Source organism: Rhodamnia argentea, chromosome 2, assembly GCF_020921035.1.
Source record: "Rhodamnia argentea isolate NSW1041297 chromosome 2, ASM2092103v1, whole genome shotgun sequence".
In the NCBI taxonomy this organism is placed as follows: Eukaryota; Viridiplantae; Streptophyta; class Magnoliopsida; order Myrtales; family Myrtaceae; genus Rhodamnia; species Rhodamnia argentea.
Window position 1 is genome coordinate 24,044,519 of NC_063151.1, and position 16,394 is coordinate 24,060,912.

Here is a 16,394-nt window from a genome sequence, read left to right on the forward strand (position 1 = left end):
GATGATCAATGCCGAGCAAGGGCGAACTCACCCGGATCATACCCGGAGTTCGGATCGGCCGTCTTCAATGACAAACGAGGGCCGACAACCCTCACATAACCACCGGGAAACGTTACCGTCCGTGACCAGCGGCCGAGACTTGGCATTCCTTCTTCCCTCTTCTTTCCTGGTCTCTCATGGCACTCTGTTTCTTGGACTCTCTTCGTCATACGGCGGGCCACTTCAACACCCAGATGCTAATTTTGACGGCATCAGCACTACACGTCAAGAATATAGATTGCATGAAATGGTAGGACTCAATTGCAACGAATATTACATAGAGGGGAACTTTATTGCCCGAAAAAACCGAGTCAGATAACCCAATTTACACATCTCAACATGAGTTAGGAGAACAGAAATTGACTTAAAACAGTTTCTTATCAAAAACATGTTAATACAAACACACTGAGGAAATTAAGGATCCGTCGGTCTCAAAGAAAACGAATCGTCAAAATACATTATCAACATTCCCCGAAGATGAGTCAACCAGAAAATCTGTGTTTCGTAATGTTCCTCTAACAAACATGGGAAAATGACAAAAATAATTTGCAAAATTCATCTTTCGTAAAACCGACGGAGCCTAAGCAAACAGGGAATCGCCATGAGAATTTGACGAGACAATGCACGCTTCATAGTTTATCTGGCAAGTTAAGAGTAAAGAAACTATTTTGAGGAGTTTCCAGGTATGTGATATACACATCACTTCAGCTGGAGAACTATTACCAGTATCACCAGAAGACCAGATCACAGAAAAACCTGCAGATTAGGTTAATCTTTTTCAGATAATTGGCGATAAGCATTCATTCATTATTCATAGAACAGACAGAGATTCTTATTACTGAATAAAACTATTCCCTTTAATACAAATTGTCTAAGGAACAATTTCCCTAAGTTCCAAACTTGCCCCCCAAAAAGAACCACCTACTCAATCTGAGCACATGCTTCCAGGCATTCCATCCACCTTCCCACGATCCATTCAAACATCTTCACGGGCTAGACATTGTTCCTAATCAGCTTAGGATGAAATTTCTGCAGCTGAAGATTGAAACTCAAGAATGTCAGGTCGCGTAATTGCTCCTGCTCCGCATGGTTCCTTCCACCGGTGAGAAGCTTCTCAGCCATGTCCCTTTTCAGCCCGTATCTCGAAGAACCCTCGCAGGTCTGGCTTAAGACCCGGATAGCATACCTCTGCAGCTCGGGGCATTCTCCTCCAAACCTAGACCACCAGTCCACTGCAGCCAAATTCGGCCCCAAGTCAAAATATTAGTAGCTTTGAATACAGCGTTATGAAAAAGAGAAAAGCTCACTGAGTAAGATGAGGAATTGTCCTACCTGGGGAAATGTTCCTTTGGTCGAAGGCACTCCCCTCTGCAAAAGCACCCACGGCATGTCGATACCTGTCAAGTTGAAGCGAGACTACGAGTTGAGTTGGACGATCAGGAACCATCAGCACCAAGCAACACAGGAAGCCAAAGGACACCTCTCCATCGCAGTAGAAGTCACTTGAATAAAAGAGACTCGGGTTCAAAAAATATCCAGCAGCATGGAGTGGGCTGTGTAGATAGCCGTTCCAAATCTCATCAATTATTTTCCAGAAGGGCATGTACATGGACTTGTTGCTCTGAAACTCGTTTCTAATTGTCTCTTTCACCTGATCCATGGTTTCATATATGTACCCCGCGTGCGGTTTATCATCCCTGCGAATGAAACGCAGGACGCGCAACAATGGCACTGTTGCCTTTAAGACCATTCTGGCTCCAGACCAGAAAGAGGGATTGCTCATCAGGCCAACTACCCTCTTTCCCTCCTCGCTTGAACCCAGAACTGAGGTGCTCCATGTGGATGACAGGAATGTCTCCATCAATTTCTTCTTTCCTGATACAATATTCTCCAATCTCATATATGGGATAGCTGACATTATCTTGTGGGGCTTGATAAGTTCATTGCCAAGGGTTTGTATGCTCAATAGTTCCAAGCCAGTTTCTTGAGTGTGGATGAACTCTACAAGAGTCTTGGCCTTCTCCATCACACCTTTGACAGAACTCACCATCCCAATCTTTTCCAACATAAGTTCGATGCAGTGAGAAGCACTCACACTCCACAAAGCTATCTTGTATCTATCTATAAACTCCTGGCCTACAGCCCTCAGCCAACCTTCTGTTGACCATGCCACGATCTGAACAACTTTGTCAACTCCAACCTGCTCAATTACTCCATTAATTATTGACAGTAGGGCATCAACATCTCCAACACAAGAAGAAATATCAGTCGACGAGAGATAAATAGGACCTTGGGGGCAATCAGCCAAAAAGTTGACCAAGGTCCTGCCTTTCTCATCTATCCATCCATCCAGCAGGATGCTGCACCCCGTAGTCTCCCATGATTGCCTGACTGCTTGGACATACTGTCTCATTTCTTTCACTTCTTCTTGAAGGATTGGGCCTTTCAACTCTTGGTAACTGGGGATCTTGTCCTCGCAATGAGCATTTCCAACAGTAGCATTCATCATTTCCCGGAAGCTAGGAGAATTGACAGCATAAAGATCAATATCATTTTCATAGAAGAACCGGCCAATGAGTCGGGCACGCATTGACGGTCTGTACTCTTTTCCTTCACTAAATGGCTTCGTCCATAGACCTACTTCTTCTGAAAATGGAGAAACGTCTGCCACACCATCTTCTGCTACACCGGTTCTCTCTTTGATCTTCCTTGGATCTGTGCTTGTGGGAGATCGACTCTTGCTTGGCGCAGAGCTATTCGTGCCTGGGCACGACTTTCTCTTCTGGGGGGTTTCTGGGGTGGCCAGATTAAGGACCTCCCTGTGATTCGCGCCTTTTGTTTCAAGTAACTGTTCGTGAAATAGTTTCCTTATATCTGCGGGAACTTCTGTGCAAGGAATCACGTCTCCCCTTACGCCTCCCAAGTGACACTTGAGCCGGAACTTTCCACTCACTACCTTACCACAGTAATTGCACTGGACTTTCCCTTTCTTGCTGTTGTCAATTGTACAGTGAGGGTCAATGTTGACGGAGGCCCCATTGGCATCCATTTACGCAAAGATTACGAGGACAAACTCTGACAATCAATTGCAATGAAGTCAAGTGAATTACGAATTGTGTACATGGCACACAACATTCTGTCATATATTAACTACTGAAAAAGACAGATGCCTGTATTAACTACTACCGAATAGCTTGATATATTGATCATTTCCTTGACCAACACACAGATGAAAGAAGAAACCGGAGGGCGCACTAGTAAATAACGGTGCAATAGACGGGCGATGGAGTTGTGCTTTAGCTACCCTAGGACCGAAGAGAAGCAAAAATGTCAGCTGTTGTATTTTGATGGATCAGCTAGCTTGCAAAAGAAACTAGAAAATAGCTAGCCCAGCCACATTTTATTCATGGCGATAGCTGGTTGTTCTATCACCACCTCACTTCTTGCAAAAAACCAAACATGACATAACCGTTTCTGTTGATCAATGTCAAATCCAATCGTTTCACGACATTACAACGCACCACCAGTCCTAATAGGCCCGACAGTGATCTGCATTGCACTTTTGCCTGGTGGAGGCCTACGCCACCTCGATCCCTAAATTCTCCTTAAAATAAGGGGAAATAATTTTGCACGGAAATTATAATACTTTAGTTAAAATTCATCGTTCGGCAACACCCCCAACGCCAGATTCCCCGTCAGCCATTGATTCAGCTGACGACCGAAACCGGGGCAAACTCATCGCGTTCCACGGTAGAAATGAAATGACAGCATCAGTCATTTACTGTTTTTTTTTTTCCCCAAAAGAAGCAGCCAAGAAATGGCTACACGCGGACACAGGTTCCATTTCGCTGGGTTGAAGTGGACCGTGGTCGACGTAGACGTCGCGAGATGTCGACATCATCAGGGGAGTCGAATCACGCCGCACGGGACCCGGAAGACAAGAGAGACGGAACCCATTAGCCCACGGACACAAGTGATCGGTACCCAGAAGACGAGAAAGACGGGACCTCCCCACCCGGTTGTTTTCCAAAACAGCACGAAGGAGGAGGAGGAGAAGAAGCGCCCAAAATGAAAACTTTTTTCCTCGAAAAGGAGAACCCCCTGCTCCGCTTTTCGGAAACAGAGTGCTTTCGGGAACAGGGAGTTTTTCCACTCAGCCAAAAGGAAAAGGGAGACAAACAACAGAATGATTGAGGCGTCAGAGGAGATCAAGAGGAGACTGGTACCTGTTCTCTCTCGTGGGGTTCCCGGGGACGAAGCAGCGGACGAAGGAGACTGGAAGAGACTGAGAGCGATGTTATGGAGAGAGAGAGAGAGAGAGAGAGAGAGCATGCAGTGAAGAAAGCCAGAGACTCGGTGAAGCTCGTTAAATATACCAAAGCAAGCGACTCTTGAAATTGGACTTTGCTTGGGTGACGGTACCGTCACTCCCGACGGGCGACGGTGCAACTTGAACCGTTCGTTTTAACTGGTTTTACGACGGGCAACCGGATGGCAACTTGCTGTGGAAAGTCACTGCTTTTGCATTCGTGCAAATATTTAAGGAAACATTATTCAAGAAAAAGAGAACTGCATGGTAATTAACTGCAAAAATTTGATGGTGAAATACTGGTCCAAATTCGACCAGTAATATATATTTATATAGGTGTGATTATTTCCATGCTGAGCTGGTGGATATTTCATAAGTCACCTAATTTTGTTGAAAAATGAAGCTTAGGAAGGTTCAAATTCAAAAGCGATTTTTGCTATCAACAGCAAGGAATTTTAGCTAATTCCATTGAAATTACCATATGTCCCGCTCGCTTGCGTGGGCCCCACCGTTTACCACCCCTTGCTTTCCGGGCCCTCCCTAGATCAAATCCGGGCCGCTTCCTCTCTCTCTCTCTCCCCCACTCGGTCTCCTAATATTAAAATAAATTTTTTAAGTTTTTTTAATTTTTAATTTTCTAATTTTCTCTTTCTAAATTTTTTCTTGATCATGTTCTATATGACACTGTGGTTAGTCTAGCTGCTGGACCAACTATGTAAGAGTAACACTTAAATCATATGACTTGTAGGTAACAATCTGGATGCTGTAGGACTAGTTATATAGTGAAAGTATCTATCTTGCGTGGTATCAAGCAGTTCTACATCGGTTAAGATCGACAAAGCGATCAAATGAGCTTTAATGTTTCTGAAGCACAACATCTCCTGTTCCATCAAAACTACGTAATAGATCGCACGCAGACGGTCGAATTTCGGTTATTTTCTCCCCCGTTTTAGCTAAACTACTCATTTTTTAAATTAACAAACCGAAAAACCATTCTCTTTCTTCCATTTATTGTTTCTTTTTTTGTTATGTTAACTAGCATAAATGCCTTTTTTTTTTCTCTTAAATTATCAATTTGACAATAAATTACACCCAATAAAATATCATCTTATGATGCATCATTTCATCACTTTGCCTAGAAAAGGCTGTTAGTTTTCATTTGAAGTGAGGAAATTGAATACCACTCGAACGGGGTGAAAAATTCGAACAAAACAGTAAGATTAGCCTGAAAACGGACTAAAGTACTCCTACAATGACCCGTTGCGCCATGAACCAGATCAACTTCAAATTAATAAAGCCCGTGTTAGTCTCGGACAATCCAACGTTAATCAAGTATCAAAATACGAGATTAGGGGTATAAACTTTAGGTAATACACCTCAAACTTTTACTTTTGTTCCAATTCTACCGATTTAACACCCAAAAAGCCCCTTAGCCAGGAGAGAACTTTTGGCTTCTTTTAGAACCTGGATTCATGCAATTACAAAAGATAATTGTTTGAGTTCAGTGAAAAATGGAAAAGTACTTGTGCATTTAGGCAATCGTCTTACAAAAATTATGTCACTTTTAATGTCATTTTTCTAACCCGAAACTCTATATATATATATATATATATATATATATATATATATATATATATATATATATATATATATATTATTTTCAATTTTTTTATTTTGAAAAAAAATACTTATCTCTTGATATGGATTTTGATAATTAATAGAAAAAGAAAAAGTGAATATACAAATTGATGTAGAAACTAAAATGAACATAAACCGTTTTCATACCAAGGATCGCATTTTTCGATACACTGAAAAAAAAAAACACGACTTCAATTTAATATGAACTTATTGGGAAACCCAAACCTAAATTGAACACGTGATTGTACAAATTACGATATGAAATGACACCGATAGTAAATTTTAATCTAATAATACGAGGTGATTTGCCACCTTATTTCATCCTTATACTTATCAAAATTCGATAATTCTTTTTTCTTTTTTCTTAATTGCATAGGAATGAACTTTTATTTATTTTTTCGTATTCAATGAATCTCACTTTTTGGCGAAAGCTTGCAATTCCAATCTTTCCAAGGATACCGGTTAAACAAGTTAAGCGGTTTCATTACAAAAACTAGTGGTACAAAAGTCATCATTTCATTTTTTTGTATCACAGATACAAGCCGCATTAAAAGCTTTGGCTAAGCTTTACACCGTCAGCATTTCAAAATCTTTTATCGTTTATTTCGATTTGCGTCAGCCTTAAAAAGAAAAACTTAGTAAAAAAAACCAATCCGATTCAGTTGCCATGAGAAGCATAACGTATTAATTTAGTCTATCACAGCCGTTGATCACGTAATGTGAGAACCGAGGATTGAGATGATAGAACAAATAAGTGTGTCTCTATGAGGTGCTCCTGTAATTTCTCGATTCAGTTGCCATGAAAAGCATAACGTATTAATTCAGTCTATCACAGCTGTTGATCACGTAATGTGAGGACCAAGGATTGTGATGATAGAACCGGTCCAGTAAACCTAGACCCAAATAAGCGTGTCTTTATGAGGTGCTCCTGGAATTTCTCAATTCGGTTGCCATGAAAAGCATAACGTATTAATTCACCGTATCACGACCGTTGATCACATAATGCGAGGATCAAGGATTGTGATGATAGAACTGATCCAGTAAACCTAGATCCAAACAAGCGTGTCTCTATGAGGTGTTCCTGCAATTTCTCGATTAAAATTGGTCTTAGTGTGGCTAATGGGTAGAAAACTTTATAAAAAAAAAAAATTTGGGGCAAGTGTATTGAAAGGCCTACAACATATCACAAAAGTGCAATTGAATCATTAAAAATGCCATAAAGTCCTAAAACTTGTCATGAAAGTGCATTTGACTCCTAAAATTTTAGAAAATGTATTTAGTCCTAAAATTTTCAGAAAATGCAATCAAGTCACAAAGCTTGTCAAGTTAGTACAATCAAGTCATTTTATTAACTTCGTCTAAATTGACAAATTGAAAATGCTAACAAATTTTAGAACTTGATTGCACTAACTTGGCAAGTTTTAGGACTTGATTACATTTTTTAAAAATTTTAGGACTAGCGATAAAAAAAAAGGTTTCAGCATTCAATCGGTGCACTTATCTTTAAATTTTGTTTATGGCACGACACTTTACATAGAAATTAGTACATAATGCATGTGATTAGGGCAGACGAGGGTAGGGTATAAACGAATAAGAAGCATTCGATATTATATCTATGAAGCATTTGGTTTCGTGTTTTACTTGAATTTTCTTCTTCGATTTCAATTTTTTTTTTGTCTTGTAAGAGACTCGTGTCCAGCATCACATGCCTTGAATAGGGTGACAATTTATTACACGACTTTAACCGACACTAAGTTCAACATTTTTCGGGCTAACATTAGTTCTTGTTCGTGTCACAATCATTTCGACTCCTATGACAAGATTAATAATGTTTGAGTTCATTCCTTCTAACTCGAAATGGATCCGTTTGATTATTTTATTTAATTGCTCAGGCTGGCTTCGTAGATGAACTTATTGGATTGACCGATTAAGCTAAAATTAGCTAGATGTTTTTTATTATTTGCAATGGTGACTATATTACAAGTGAATACTTTTTTTTTTCGATAACCCGAGGGTACCAGTGCAGAGATCTAGCTATTGAATATACCATAAACGCCACACAAAACCGACTTAGATTAGGTTTTTGGCCGGTGCAAGTGACTTAAAGAAAGTTCGAAACATGTTGCACTTGCGCCAATTGCCAATTCATTTTAAAACCTTTTAATTTGGCCAATTTGGTTCTAAGTCTTTTGATGCTTTGGCAATAAAGTCATAAATATTTTCATGATTTGCCAATATAGTTCTAAATTTTTTTGACAATAGACCAATTTGGTCTTTTCGGCTAATTTTGGCTGAAAATCGTTATATGGCGGTCTAGCAAGCGATGAACGTCCCACATGGCATAGTCGACGTTGACGTGGACAATAATTGTAATTATTTTATTATTTTTATTTATTCTAACTTAGGCCAACGAGGTCACCGGTAGACCCTTGCCCGGTATGGGCGAGTGCGTCGTGCCCTAGCGGCCAATAGGGGAGGGTCGCGACCCTTGCCTAGATTTGGGTGACGGCTCGACACCCTCACCTATGGCCGGCAAGAGTTGGAAAATGTATAAATATGCAATAAACTTATCAAATGTATTAATTGCAAAAACTTGTCAACGTTAGTGCGAGCCATGCCATGTAGAATGGCCGGTATTAAATAGATTGTCATATCAGCGATTTTCAACAAACATTGACCGGAATGACTAAATTGACAAATATTTAAAAGATTTAGGACTAAATTGACATAAATGAAAAGTTGGTAAATTGTCAAAAGATTAGGACTAAATTGGCGCAATTGAAAGGTTGGTAAATCGTTAAAATGTTTAAGACTAAATTGATCAAATTAAGAGGTTTAAACATATTTGGCTTATTTCCCAAGTGACTTTGATTTAGAGCAATTTACATGCAATTTGTGAGATTCGAATGGATGATTGCCGGTTTATATGCTGAAAATTCTTGGGAAAATTACCAAAAAAAGTCCTAAATATATTATACTTGTGTCAATTCAGTTCTAAACCTTTTTTTGTCGAGTTGATTTCTAAACATTTTGCATTTATGCCAATTCGATCAATCTAACCAACTTTGGTCGATCGATTTTGACGTGAACAATTGTAATAATATTTTAATATATTTTTTCAAATTATATTGTTTTTTCTTCTCCTTTTTCCTCCAGCTAGAGTCGGAGTCGAGGGCCGACGAGGTCGACCTCGTCCAACGACGTGAGGCTTGCCCTCACTAGTGGCCGGGGAGGTCGACCTCGCTGGTCCTCGCCTTTGGCCGATCACGGCTTCGGCGACCGATCGGAGGAAGAAGGACCAAAAAAAAAAAAATTTGGAAAAATATTATGTTTTTATTAAAAAATTATCACGTCGGTGCCGGTTGGCCAAAGTTGGTCGGATGGACTGAATTGGCATAAACGCAAAATATTTAGAACTCATTTGACAAAAACAAAAAAAGAATTTATGATTGAATTGGCACAACTGCAATATGTATTAGACTTTTTTGATAATTGTCTCGAAAATTCTCCTATGCGGCAACCAACTACTCCTACACCGGCGGGTTGAGTGAATATTGATGCCGGCCTCATTTGACCAACTACGGCGACCAATTACGCCAGCTCCGACTACGTCAACCTCGTCAGCCAAGGTTGAACCAATTCTGCAGATCGTGCATGGATTACCAATTCATGAAATGTGATCAGAGTTCGAGTTCAGACTTCCGTCGCGATTATTAAACAAGTCATGTTCGAGTTTGCCTTTATAATGGCGGGTAGGCGGCGTATGCCGTAGAGACGGTTCGTGGCATGGACGAACCAACCCCAATGAAGAAACGAGCAGCTCTTACACTAAAAGATCACATGCCCTCCAGACGACTTCAGCTAATGTGACAGTTCAGGGGCTCACATCGGGTGAATGTAACAATGAGATTGAAAAGAGGAGAAAATATTCTATATGTAAAGTACGAATACTTTATAGTTTGCCGGAAAATGTTTGATCGGCAATCTATCAATAGAACGCAACGAGAAGAGTGGATATCACATCGAGCAAACTAAAGATCGGGACACTGCTTATTTAAATCGACAAATTACATATTAAACGAAGATGGCTAGAAACTAGAAAAACATTTTTTTTTCTTCTTTTGGGGATAAGTTTGACTGCGAATTGAAGGTGAGAACAACCTTAGAAGTTACTCTTCCTTACGCATGGTTAACAAATTCTTAGCCTACCCATTTTAATGAACAAGGATGTTCCATTCTGTACAGAAAAAGAATCCCATGTTTGTTGACGATATTCCATTAAAATCTTCAAAAATACATGGTTGGCTTTTGTTCTGACTTCTGAGTAAGAGAGAGCTCCTTTTCAACTTTCAAGCGATTGGTTCTTTGCGCACTTGCTTGCATATGAAAGGAAAAAACTCCAGTAACTCATGGTTTAACGACCTGCATCCTTGTTGCCCTTCATAATTGATTCCTGCAGTATTTGTTCTTATTCAGCTCGAAATAGAAACTTCGCAAGCTGTTTGTTTCTTGTCCAAGACACGATGTAGCGCCTGCCTAAGGGTATGCGTATCATCATAGATTCGATCAATCCACTCACTACTTGGTATATGTCCGAAGAGAGAGTCGGCGAAAAGAGATTGACAGCAATACATGTCCAAAGTGTATATTTTAAGTGCCTACAGATGCTGAAGAATAAGCAGTGTTCATTCAAGCAAATCGATTAGACAACTTGTCTACAAGAAAAAAATAAAATTTACAGGGGGTTTAACAAAGGAGAGGACTAGCGTCTCTGAACTTGAGTCATCTCGCTTGGATTCTCAAGAACAGCCCCGTCGGAAACTGAAGTGGATTCAGCCTTTTCTTCCATCCGAATCCTCTTCTGCCGGCACTCGTGTGATTCGGTGCTGCTGTTTTCACTAGCCTTGTGCTTAAGTGATAGGAATCCGGGAACATATTTTGATTCAGTTGGTCCAGGCAGCAAAGCAGCAATGGTTGGAGAAGGCATTGGAAGTTCACTTTCTGGGGATGGATCCTCCGACGAAGTCATTTTTTGAGGGCGTGTCAGGACAACACCAGCTTTCTGCTGTTCCTCCAGAATCTTTTGCAAGTATCTCGCGTGCTCTTCTATGCGTAACTGAAGTGCTCTTTGCACCTACATAAATACGTGTAAAAGCGGCAATTAAGATCTATCCGGTGTCAACTGGAAAACAAAGGATTCCCCTAGAGACCATTATAAAGCATACGATCCAATCAACAACCACCCCCACCAAATCAAAACCTTCTACTTGAACTACGATATAAATGCATAGTCTTCAAGAGAAGACATTCAAATTCAAGGAAAATGGCAAAGCAATAGCATCTCAGTCCACAATACAATATGCTGGGCTCCTCTTATCCAACTTTTTCTTTTGTGTATGAGTATAAAAAGTTGCAGCAAAACCGAAGGACTAACAAGTATTCAACATGTGCCACTAAATTCGAGACGGTGAAATACCTCAAGTTGCTCATGCAACTGTTTCTGAACTTCCATCTGCATGCGCAAGGCCTCTGTAATCTCCGTGCTCCTGTAAATAAGGGATACAGAAATTGAATTTTGTGTGACACCAGTAGAGAAGTTAAGATGAACATAGCTTATGCAGAGAGAGAGAGAGAGTATTGACCCTTTTCTTCTTCCATCGCTTTCATTGGCACAAGACATGGCTTTCTTTTCCTCAGAGCTGCCACCTTTTTTCTCTGGCAAAGCAAAATCAGAAACAAAGGCTTAAACTATGAAATAATTTATCTTATAGTAACTAGAGAAGCCCCTGGAAAATAAATAGAGAAGCCTGCAACAGATAAAACAAAATATGGGAAGCTCAGTGTTCATGAGGAACCGGTATGCAACATTGTCTATATTCCTCATTGGCAAGGAAAAGCAAAATTCTTTCCCATCACTCAACAGCATAAGTGAGACTTCAAAACACAAGGAGAGAGCCTGAGATGAAGGATACACATGCAAGAGAGTATGCAAGCTCCCCTTAACTTGTGAAAGGAATTGCTGGCCAACGAGCTACATTAACATGGTCAACACAGTCTATATTACCCAGTGCAAACAAGTAGTCAAAAATATAGATAAGAGATGAATAAACGAGTAATAAATAGATTAAAACTAATATGGATTGTCTATCCTCTACCTGCAATCTCTCACTAGAAAAGAAGTCCTGTACTTTAAAAAGCATTAAGCAAGTGTAAGTGAAGCACACGATGTGCTATTTCTTGCATAGCCTATAAGCTGAAAATGCTCTTCATTCCTTGTGGATAGATGGTTGATGGTTGCACAAAACACATTTACAATAATACAAGGTAGATCACGAGGTGGGGACACTATGAAACATCTCAAATCGAGATCTTTTCTGATTTGCGCAATTTCCAATTAAGCAGTCATGTAATTTATCCTGCATAATTGTGAATCCATCGTTCAAAGAACTTCCTCAATAATGCATTTAACAGAAATATATAAACGCCTCAAGGACCCTTTTGGTAGCCACCAACAATCACAAGCAGACAACTAACCCACAGTTTGTTTCAACAAGAAATATTGATCATTCTCAGGCTAAATGATCAACTGATCCTTCTCTCTCCTCACATTTCACAGTAAACAAGAGATCAGACAAATTGGGAAGCTTGATTGCTCTTCTGTGTCATTTAAGGTTACTGCAACCAAAAAAATTACATGAAGTTATTCTTCTCATTCTGTTGAATGCATGATAGATGTGCAGGTAATCTGATTGACTGGTGCTCATTCGACAATTCAAAACCCATATAGACATATCAACCGACATCAGAACTTAATTCTGTCTTTTTAGTCATATATTCAGAGTATAACTATTTCCCCCTTTTCTCCATATCAATCTCGTCTCATCATCTCCATCCCCTATTAGTTCCAGCCAAGGATACACCATACTAATCTCCTGCAGGAAGTCCTGTGTCTCCAGTGCAGACCTTCCCCTACATCACTTAAAAAACTAGCAAAATGTTTCTTCAAAACTAAGAAAGCCCCAAATATGACATCCAGAAATGACATTATAACCTAAAAAATCCATGGAAGTGAGAATTTGGGATTGGATAGGTTGGATGGCCCACAGCAAGCAGTTTGGCTAGTGGGGAGTTTTTGATAGCCATATGTAGGCTTTTCCATGTCAAGCACAGAAACTACTAGTCTTGTTTTCTAATTAGAATGAAAACCAGCAGTCAATAATAGCATTAATATGTACCCAGTAGCAGTCCCATATAGCCAGCAACTATGTATTGCAAATCCATATAACTGACGGGAACTGCATAGATGAAACATGGGCAGGAGCTCAACATGGCACTTGTGAATGATCAGAAGGGCATTGATGAATCATTACCTTCCTTTTTCTCTGGCATATACTTGGCTAAACGGTATTTCTGCAAGATATATGGAAGATAGATGTAAAGTAAGATATTATCAGTGGACTGAAACACTTGCTTCAGTAGAAAATGTGGAATATTTACCTGCAAATGACTTTTTACATGGTAGATTGTCAAACCTTCAACATTCATAAGCTTCAATACTCCCTTAGGGGTAGCCTCTGAAAATCAGAGCAAACTAGTAAGAGTTGGATGATGAGTCTGAGTGGAGTTCTAAAAACCTACAAGCTCTTATCAGAAATAAAAATTTCTTCTCTGGATAATTGAGTGGAAGCCCAATAACAAAGTAAAGAGAAGACACGTAGATTGCTCACTTTCAGCCCCATCAAGCTTATTGACAGCATCCACAAAACGCACATGAAGTTCTGGCGTCCATCTCATTCTTGGCTTGTGTGCTGCGGCAGGTCCAGAAGATGGCGGACTAGAAAGAGAATCAATGGCTGGCAATGGGGAATGGCACTTTTGGAGGAAAACCAATCCCGTTCCTTGCTTTGACGGTGGTTGACGTGCTTCATAGATGTCCTATGGGGACATAACATTAGTAAATAGGCACGGTAAGCAGATTGTGCAAAAGATCATGCACGACAAGGAAACAAAACATGGAGCTGCAAAAACCTCTAAATTCTCGTCCAAGAGTAACAACTAATTTCAGTACATACGGACAGTGAAATCAGGCAAAAGGAAAACGTGCATTTCTTATCCTAACTAACCATACTATGCTATAATTATTTCTAATGAAAATCAGTTATCAGCAACTAACTGCAATGTATTCCATCATTCAGCAGTGGCTACGGATAAGTGGTCAGAAAGGGAAGGCACTGACCTAAAATTCCATAATTTCACTAACATCCACCTATTAGGAATTGAAAGAGCCAGCAGCAATACTTGGTATACTTACATCAAGCTTTGGGATTTCTCCATTATCAGTTATAGCTAGATCAAGATCATCAGACAAATACTGTAGCTCCAAATGCTCTGTTAGCATTAAGGTGTCGCTTGCACAGTTCATACCATTGAAGCTACCATCAGAACTATCTCCAGGAAAACCCAAGTAGTCCGTCATTAGAGCTTCTGTATGTTTCTCATCATCCAAATTACTAATGTCCTCACTAAAGAGAGATGAAGATTTTGAGTCAACAGCAGAAACAGATTGGTTGTATGCTGGAGGATGTGGAAGAAATGGCAGATTCCGCAGGTGCTTGTGGGCTTCAGAAGTTGAAGAAGACGACTGGTATAAGCTAGTACAGAACACTGAAGATCGTGAATATGTGCTCTTTGGAGTTTGGACATGAGAAGCCAGAGAGAGAGGACTACTTGGGCTTGATTCTGAACAAGTTTTGTGGGATTGAAAGGTAGATTCTGGCGAAAGATTCAAACTGAGTGGTTCCACACGGATAAATGGGGATGGGGATGAGGATGACCGTCCACTGGCCTTGGAAATTCCTTCAGATTCAGCATTCAGAAATTTATGATCCAGGGACATCCCAGTGTAGTGGGAGTTTGTCATCCCCTTTGTAGACCCACTTTGAGGTAACGTCATGCTGTGTCCGTTCATGGTTCTAAATCTGCTGAATCACCTCAATAGAGGACAGTGGTAACCTGTCAGAAAAATTAAGGACAAGATACAACAGTAAGAACTTGAACTTCACTTGAGAGATAGAATTGCATGACTGGAAATAATACAAGAGCTTTCCGAAAGGGTAAAGAACAGTTGCCTTTCCACTCAATCAAAAACAACGAGTCACCATTTGATAACTTAAGTTGCTTCTAATCTTCTTCCAGGCAAGAGAATTTGCATAATATTTGCTACAGAGATCAACAACTCTTCCTTCTCATCAGAGGAGAGGATATCAGTAATTATGCACGTTTACAGACACTCTCGTCCGAGACGACACCTTCACAGCAAACCGACAGTTCTCAACTGATTAGTTTGTTGCGAAATATTCCTTTCATCTATTGTAGCATTGATGTCATACAATTAACTCTCTGCTCTCCTTTGGTTGGCCCTATCTCTTTGGTCCGAACGACCAGAGCAGAAGGAGAAACCGCGCAGACATCTATTGCAGAGCCCAGTTCGAGCTCCAACTAGAGGAGAACTAACTAGAGAAACTGGACAGCTACCGGCTACACAAGTGAGAATTTGAATTCATAAAAATGGCGTTTTGTGGCCGAATTTCGGGGTATGAATCCTCAACAAGAACTTAACTAAAGCAGACTACAAAAACATTTCACCACGAGAAAAGCGGGACAAATTCATTTGTAAGAAAGTCCATGTCTTGTAAATTTATTGAGATAGCATTGCCTAGAATCCCACAGCAACTGAATCTTCCAATTCAAATCCCCAGTACCCTCTGAACAAATCAAGCTTCTCACTGACTATTCATTCGACGGTCAAAGCAAATTCAAGCATCTAGAGTGCATCAAGTCAAAACCGCAAGAGAAAGAGAGCAGGCGCCGAGATGAAGACAGGGAAAGCACGAAATTCCAATCAGAACTCAATCACTGGGTAGTTCCGTCGTACTGACAATCTACCACTCTGCGGCGAATCACAACGCGACACGAAGAACAAGAAAGGCACGGAGCTTTGCCGTTGGCTACTGGCATTCGCCCGCTCGTGCCGAAGAAGAAGAGGAAGAAGAGCCACCAAAACAAAAGAGAAGGAAACTAATGGGCTTCGCCCGGACGCGACGGAGCGACGACAGCCTCCGCCCAAGTCGCGACCGTGAGCAGAATCGGCGCCGAGGCGCGGTAAAACCGAAGGCGTAACTAGCGAAGCGAGTTAGATCCAACTCCCACCTGAGACAAGACGGGACCACCACCACCACGACCCCCTCCTCCTCCTCCTCCTCCTTCTTCTTCACAGCATCACCGCGAGTTCAGAGGGACGAAAGGAAAGGAATTCTACGACGGCAGAGACGCAGCCATGTCGTCGTCGTCGTCGTCGATGATTGGTTTTATTCCCACTTGGGAGGTAACGTTACCATACACCATTGCC

The 16,394-nt window shown here is 40.7% G+C and overlaps 2 protein-coding genes across 7 annotated transcripts; both read right to left on the reverse strand.

Moving 5' to 3' along the window:
- Window positions 1-876: 876 nt before the first annotated feature.
- Window positions 877-4,451, reverse strand: LOC115727055. 2 transcript variants are annotated; one of them, XM_030657194.2, is made up of 4 exons: window positions 4,266-4,451; window positions 3,226-3,344; window positions 1,372-3,114; window positions 877-1,271 (listed from the first exon to the last, which is right to left on the reverse strand). In XM_030657194.2, exons 3-4 carry the CDS (start codon window positions 3,086-3,088, stop codon window positions 1,033-1,035), a joined length of 1,956 nt encoding a protein of 651 aa, XP_030513054.1. In that variant the 5' UTR covers window positions 3,089-3,114; window positions 3,226-3,344; window positions 4,266-4,451; the 3' UTR covers window positions 877-1,032. The 2 variants fall into 2 exon arrangements, with proteins under 2 accessions (XP_030513054.1, XP_030513053.1); XM_030657193.2 differs by lacking the exon at window positions 3,226-3,344 and having other exon boundaries at window positions 4,266-4,450.
- Window positions 4,452-10,583: 6,132 nt separating this feature from the next.
- Window positions 10,584-16,217, reverse strand: LOC115727057 (myb family transcription factor PHL6). 5 transcript variants are annotated; one of them, XM_030657204.2, is made up of 8 exons: window positions 16,044-16,217; window positions 14,298-14,998; window positions 13,714-13,921; window positions 13,484-13,560; window positions 13,357-13,396; window positions 11,629-11,701; window positions 11,463-11,532; window positions 10,584-11,120 (listed from the first exon to the last, which is right to left on the reverse strand). In XM_030657204.2, exons 2-8 carry the CDS (start codon window positions 14,952-14,954, stop codon window positions 10,749-10,751), a joined length of 1,497 nt encoding a protein of 498 aa, XP_030513064.1. In that variant the 5' UTR covers window positions 14,955-14,998; window positions 16,044-16,217; the 3' UTR covers window positions 10,584-10,748. The 5 variants fall into 5 exon arrangements, with proteins under 5 accessions (XP_030513064.1, XP_030513062.1, XP_048130428.1 ...); XM_030657202.2 differs by having other exon boundaries at window positions 14,298-15,007; window positions 15,937-16,217; XM_048274471.1 differs by having other exon boundaries at window positions 15,921-16,217.
- Between the last annotated feature and the right edge of the window lie 177 nt (window positions 16,218-16,394).

What these genes read in the sequence shown, in the direction of transcription:
- LOC115727055 (XM_030657194.2), bottom strand. Translation starts at nt 3,088, where the DNA reads ATGGATGCCAATGGGGCCTCCGTCAACATTGACCCTCACTGTACAATT. An exon ending in CCAAAGGAACATTTCCCCAG is followed by an intron (nt 1,272 to 1,371) that starts GTAGGACAATTC and finishes ATTTGGCTGCAG; the next exon opens with TGGACTGGTGGTCTAGGTTT.
- LOC115727057 (XM_030657204.2), bottom strand. Translation starts at nt 14,954, where the DNA reads ATGAACGGACACAGCATGACGTTACCTCAAAGTGGGTCTACAAAGGGG. An exon ending in GAGAAATCCCAAAGCTTGAT is followed by an intron (nt 13,922 to 14,297) that starts GTAAGTATACCA and finishes ATGTCCCCATAG; the next exon opens with GACATCTATGAAGCACGTCA. An exon ending in TAAGCTTGATGGGGCTGAAA is followed by an intron (nt 13,561 to 13,713) that starts GTGAGCAATCTA and finishes TCTGATTTTCAG; the next exon opens with AGGCTACCCCTAAGGGAGTA.